Source organism: Oryzias melastigma, linkage group LG12 (genome assembly GCF_002922805.2).
Source record: "Oryzias melastigma strain HK-1 linkage group LG12, ASM292280v2, whole genome shotgun sequence".
NCBI lineage: Eukaryota > Metazoa > Chordata > Actinopteri > Beloniformes > Adrianichthyidae > Oryzias > Oryzias melastigma.
This window is the reverse complement of record NC_050523.1, coordinates 19,742,564-19,749,435: the sequence shown is the minus strand read 5'-3', so window position 1 is coordinate 19,749,435 and position 6,872 is coordinate 19,742,564. Positions and strand designations below refer to the sequence as shown.

The 6,872-nt window shown below is 36.2% G+C and overlaps 1 protein-coding gene across 1 annotated transcript in view; it reads left to right on the top strand.

Annotated features, from left to right (window-relative positions):
• Window positions 1–1,650: 1,650 nt before the first annotated feature.
• LOC112163279 (leucine-rich repeat transmembrane neuronal protein 4) overlaps window positions 1,651–6,872 on the top strand; it is a 167,374-nt gene continuing 162,152 nt past the window's right edge. Inside the window, exon 1 of the mRNA XM_024299593.2 lies at window positions 1,651–4,466. Within this exon, the coding sequence (XP_024155361.1) occupies window positions 4,463–4,466 (4 nt within the window). The 5' untranslated portion in view covers window positions 1,651–4,462. The remainder of the gene's footprint in view (window positions 4,467–6,872) is intronic.

Here is a 6,872-nt window from a genome sequence, read left to right as displayed (position 1 = left end):
TTTTGATTACTCATAAAAAATAGGTAAACTTTAGGTTCTTTACAAGAAAAATCTCTGTATTTGCGTAATCTTTGAAATATTACGTAGATATTATGAGGAATCATTAAGTATATATTACTGAAGCAAAAAGTTTGTTTTTCTAGTGCATGAAAGTCCAGAACAGGAATCTGGATCTAAACTGTACGGTTGGATATGTCCAATATGGCTCGCAATTTGTGTTATATAGTAAATATTAGCTTGGAGTTGTGAGGGTCTGTAAGCTTGCGGGAGAGCTTGTAAACAGATGGATGACGTGAAAGAGGAGCGCTAACCCCTTACTGTCTTATGCACAACTCAGAGGCACATTTCTAAGAAACTTCTTACAAGAAAATTCAATATTTTTTTGGCTAAAAACAACATAATCATAATTAAAAGACCACTGGGAACACTTTTACAGTTAAACCAAAAGATGATCTTTAATCATTTTACAGGATTTAGTTTGAAGTGTTTAGTGAGTTTTTCCCTTTTTTAAATGCATGCCTTACTTAGGAAGTAATCATTTTATTAGTTGGGGAGCTTTCAAGAGACTCAAGGTCACCTTATATAAAGATAAACAATTATGCATTAGTATAAAGCTATAAAAGTTCAAAATGAAGTGAAGGGTAATAAAATAAAGAAACTGCTGAAATATTATATAACAATACAAAAACTAATGTGACGTCCTTCACAGACAGACTGCCTTTGGAAAAAACACACTAATCTACACAGGATAGCACTTCACCTTTCTCAATAAGAGACTGTCTTACATATTCTCAAAATCTGAAACCTGAAATTTAAATTAGAATGAAATGATAAAACTCTCCTTTGATGTCTCAGTTTCAGTTTGATGTACTTCACTTGAGAACATGGATATATTATCGTCCTATTAACCAGTCGCAGGGATACATTTACCACATGGTAATTGTCAATGTAGGACATCGACAACCATTGTTCCCATCATATAAACTCGTTTTCAACATTTCTTTGCGTTTTGTGCTACTTCAATGTGGTTTAAAGCACTGAATTTGATGATAAATTTAATTAGTTGTTTGAACGGACTTGGTTGAAGCTTTCGCCAAACTGCGTAACCCACATAAAATTTGAAGACACTTCCTTGAAACAGAGCTGGAACCAAATCAGCCTCCTCAGCATTTTTCGTTTCCAGCTTAATTGGTCCAGACTATGCACCTGTGTGGAGGCATCTGCATTCATTTTTACTCCGTGTGACACGGTATTCCTTTACATTTGTGTTCAGTTTGTCATCGAACTGTAGCTTCACCCAAAGGAAGTGGACTGTAGGATTAGGAAGTTAGAGAAAAAGCATTGCACATCAGAATTTAACCGGCTTACTTCACTCTAAATTGGACATGTTTTAAAAAGAAGATAAAGTGGAACAGGGGAAGTCATTTTAATTATGTATTTATTATTTATGTATTTAGTAAAAATTAAATTGTTTCTTAACAGAAAATAATGAATATTTTTTAGCCTGCAGTAATCATTGAATTTTAGTGTATTTGTCAATCACATCTTGGCTGTTTACAATCATGGAGACATGAGACCAACCCCTCCCCCATTAACACGTAACACACGTGTTTTAACGTAAAATACGCAAATACGCAAACGCAAATGTTTCATACGTTTTTAACTTTAACAATTCTGGTTTGAAACCAACATAAAAAATGTTATGACCCATAAACTGATACACCTTAGAATAAACCTTTAGAATTTTACATATTGTTTAGAGAAGCTATGCCTATTTTTATTTATTTATTTATTTCAATTTTTAGACAATTTTCACACCTTGTCTTTTGTTTATTCTTGGATTTTTTTTTTTTTTTTTTTGTTGTTAGTATCTACATTTTTGAATGGTTTCAGATTATTTGTGGAACTGTTGTGAAATAAAATAAAAAGTACATCTGTAAAATAAAGAGGCTGGGGTTGTACCAAAAACATAGATATGAAGCATAGCCACACAAAAAAAACTGTTTTAAATATACTTTTTTTAGAACAAATTGTAAATTAGTAAAAACAGAGAAAAGTACCCTAGAATACTAAGGATTAATACATTTATATTTATATAAAAAAGAAGCTGGATTTACTTCGAACTTTGAGGTATCCAGAGTTTCAGTCTCATTTCAGCACCAAGGACAGCGTCATTGCTGCTGCCTGCATTTCTCTGCTGCAGGCATTCCAACAGAGTGGCAGCTATGATAGTTACTGTTAACTTTTTTTGTTGAAAAGAAATCACATACAATTAAAGACCAAAACCCTCAAAAAAAATTGTAAAAAAAAAAATAATAATAAAATCCCTAAACCCCCCAAAAGTTAAGCCATGCAAGATTCCTTAGGATATTAAAGGACCATTGTACGGTGGCCCTGAAGTGTAAATCACACCACCAAATCTCTCAAAGAAAAAACATAAAGATAATAACCATAATTAAAAACATAAAACAAATGCTAAAGGAAAACATCAATTTAAAAAAATCAAAATGACAACCAAAATGAAATAAAAATGAATAATTTCTGAAAACTAAAGTAATTTTCAAAATAAAATGTTAATGAAACACGACAAGAGCCAGAAAAAGATAGGTAGTGTGGGACATTGCTGATTAGAAGATGATGTTTAATTTTCCTTCAATATTAAAAGTTTTAATTTTAATACTTTGCATATCCAGTATCACTTCATGCCAAAAAACTTTCATTTGAAATGACGTCATCATCCAATCAGCAACGTCCCAACATTGTGTTTCGAGAATTTTCTTTTGATTTTTAAAATGTGTTTTTATTATGTTTTTTTTGTTTGTTTTGCTTTTTGATTTGTCTGTGATCTTTCAAATTTTTTGCGTCGAGTGATTTGTTGGTGTGATTTGGACTTCAGGGCCACAGTAGGATAGACAGGAGTTTGCACATCACCAAACATGGGAAAAGACGGAAAAACCTTTATTACTATAATTAAAAAAAAAAAAAAAAACCTAATGTATTATGTGATCTAGTTACTAATTCCTCAACCTACAGCAATTTGATTTATATCATAATTCTGGGTTGCCGATCCGATTTATAGTCAATATCGGTTAATTTTGACCAATCCGAATGGATCCGATTCACTGACCCACGATTAATAAGACCTCTTTATCCAAAACTTTAACCAGTGTGACTCAGAGATACAAACCTAGTACTGAACAGTGCAGGTGATGTTTTCCAGATTCCTTATATTTCTTCTAAGATGACCAAATGTAAATTGAATATGTGTACAAACAAATAAACAGTAATTAATGTCAAATTAAAGTTCAGCTGTTTTTCCACATAAAAACATGTTTTACGTTATTGTAAAATAAACCTATAGAATATCTCAATACAAATTGTATTTTCCAATATTTATATAATCACTATATTTTATTTTAAAATAATTTGTGTATAATGGTTTAATTGTATAGATCGATTTGATTAACGACTTGTATCAGACAGATCGATCTGTTTGGATCATAAAGGAAAATAAATCGATTCTGTGTAAAACTTTTTTTTCCCGGTAGAATAAAAGTTTAATTAGAATTTACGGTGTTGAAAGTTATTTTTGTTCCATCTTCCTAAAATGACTAAAAAAATAATAAAAAAATAAAAAAACCGCGCCACCCCTGCATTTAAGTCAAGCTGCACGCCTGTTCCAGCTCCTGCATCATCGTCTCACCAGAAGAGGGCATTCGGATTCTGGCTGACAAACTAGTTTTGACATGCTGACGTGATTAACAACAGCCTCTCTAGCTGCATTTGAAAGCGTTAAACTGCGAGCATGAGGGGAACGCTTTGGCTTAAAGAAGGAAAATCAGGAAGGATGCTTGGAGTCATTTTTTCTTCTTCCCAGTCTAACTCGCTGGTGATGCTTCGCGCTGACTTGGACATGACCTACCATTAGTTTTGCTTGTGCGCCATTCACGGATCGGACTCAGCATCCATCTGAACAGAGAGACCAGGGGGAGGTTTACCGGGGATCCACTTCCTATCTACCTGCATCAAACCACCACCGGGGTTTTGGGGAAGTTTGGAGCCGGATTTTCTCTGCGCATGTGAGACTGACTTCCGTTGGATGTGGTTATTCTCATCGTCTGCTGCGGCGTTCTTCTTCTTGGCACTTACTTAAAAAAAAAAAAAAGGAGAGCGATCAGTTGCTTCCAAGAGGGGGAAAATTTGAAGCCGGATTTGCGCGTCTTCAATCTTTTGGAGTAAATGACATTCGTCCCGGTTCGGTTGCGTTACTGTAGATGTAGAACTGAATCGGATAACACATCCAGGTCCGGGCGAGTGAGGGGAAGGTGCGCTTTGGAGTCGGCGGCTGCGCGGAGCCGGAGCAGTGGATCAGGACGCTACCTGCCTGTGGAGAGCGCATCATGCGGAGTCGGATGTCGCGCGCAAGGAGCCATTAAAACCTGGAGCTAACAGATAAGCGGATATGGGTAAGTTTTTGTTTTTTTTTGGTCGTTGCGTAGGTCTTTTGCCCCCCAGCCCCCCCTCATAATGAAAAAAAGGGTCTTATTTCTTCCTGATCCAGATGCCCAGGACGCGAGGATTGCGTCAAAAACATTCCCCCCCTTGTCTAAATACTCTGTTGCATCATCCCACATGCGTCTTGGGGTATTTAAAGAAGTGAAGCTGAAGCTGCAAGTTATTCCATTATTTTTCTATATCTTTCTAAAAAAGAGAAATGCATCAAAATATCACAGGTAATCTCTAGATTTCTGGAACGCAAATGCTGAAAGCCACTCAACTTGTGAATTTATTTAACATTTTTTTTATTATGAAGAGCACCCCCAGCAGCTCCAGCCACCGGATGTAAGAAACTCTCCAGGAGGAATCCTGCATTAGGATTTGCATTCGCCTGCTTTCCATTTAGAGGATGTGATCCGGTGCTGCACCTGCTACTCCTGCAAATCGAGCAGAAAACCAGCGTCGATGTGCTTGCGTGCGAATGTGAGCGCGCTTGCGTACACTAGCACGGCGCACGAGCCGGTCATATATTCATTCCTGTTTTTTTTTTTTTTTGGCGCGTGCACGCTTCACCATCTTGTGCTGACTTCTGATCAGAAGTTAACACGCACACTTCTTTATCTCATGGAACTGTCAGTGCAGAACACGCTTGAATGTAGAACAGCCTAGATTTTCAGCTCTATCATAACTAATTGCTATAAGTTTGTTATTATATTTTATATTGCTCCAAATGATCTGTGTTGGTGTGACAAACCAAAAATATCAACATCCACCAGGTTACTGCACCACCTCGGTATGAATCTACACACGCAGAGAAATCTGCAGGATCTCACAATCTGACATGTTTGTTTATTGCTTTAAATGGATTTCCTGTGCTATCTTTTGGGGTCCAAATGACCCAAGCCTTACATTGACGTGTTATCCATCCCATGACATATGTGGACGAAGGTGGACAGGATCTTATGTCTGCCATGGACACCAGTGAAGATCAAAAATCATTGAGAAAACAAAGTTCAGCACACTGTCTTGTGGGGTCCAGATGACCCCATTCCCAACGTCAACATACTTACGACAGCATTAAAAGAGTATGACTTTCAGAGTTTCTCAAAATCAAATCAGCTAAGAAGCTTTATATGTTTTTTTTTCTCATAAAATTCCACTCCGATCATCTTTTGATTTATTCTAAAAGCGTTTCCAGTGGTATTTTAATTATGATTATGACATTTTTAACCAAAATTGAAAAACACTGTGACATTTTCAATGTTTTATTTTGATGCTGTTGTGGATTAATTACAATGCATTTTTTAATAATAAATATCAATTATTTCATGGCATGAATAAAAGCAGAGATTTAAAAAGAAACTAGCCTTTCCTCAAAATGTGAAATTATTTTTTCTACATTTGACAGAAGCTCTTTGGATTTTCTTTCCTAATACAAGATGCCTTGTGCCAAACAGAATCATCAAAGTGCAGCTCTGGACAGCATAAGATAACATGTGCTTTAAACTCATATAAGATCAGACTATTTACTATGTTTACTTAGTATTTGAAATCTCTGTATTCTGGAAGAAGTATAGAGCAAACAAGACCAGTTACAAGTTAGCAGGGATGTAAAAACCTCTATTTAGTTCAAAGTGCACCTAAAGTATACATTTATAAACTTGGCTAATCTAATTAAAAATAATACTACTGTATTATTTTATTTTAATTTAGCCAAATAGCCACTATGAAGAGGGAAAAGAGCCATCGATACAGCTCCAATGCAACCGCCGGAGTCTTTACGTCACTTTAAATGTGCGAGAGGAACCACAATCACATCCAACCTCTGCAATCTGGCCTCTCCGAATCCGTTTTGTTGGGTTCAAATTTTTGCCGAACGCTGAAGCTGAGTCGCAGGGCTTTATGTGAAGTTGGGGCTATTAATGACCCAAATCATAATAAATGGCGGGTTATCGCGTGATCCAACGTGAGTTCGGAGTCTCGTGAGGGTTGGCAGGAGAGCTTGTCGTAGCCAAAGGGAGTCATCTGCCGTAGCTAGACTGCTGCCATGTCGCACCTGAGCTGTAACACTTGCTGTGGGACACCCGGGTTAGCCTGCCCCTACTTCCCACTTTTTTTAAAATTGGCTACTAGCTAAACAAAATAGCCCATAATTCCTCAGTAAACGAAATTTGCCAAAATGTTAGCCTGTTGGTTAAAAAAAAGTACTCTAAGTTAGCATAAAATACTCCAGAAGATAACAAATTGGCCAAAAATGTTAGCATGTAGCTAAAATATTAGTTAAACTCTAAATTAGCATAAAAAGACCTCAGTAGATGCCAAATGAGCTAGCATAATGCTGATATAACAGCTCAATCTCATTTTTTTTATCACTA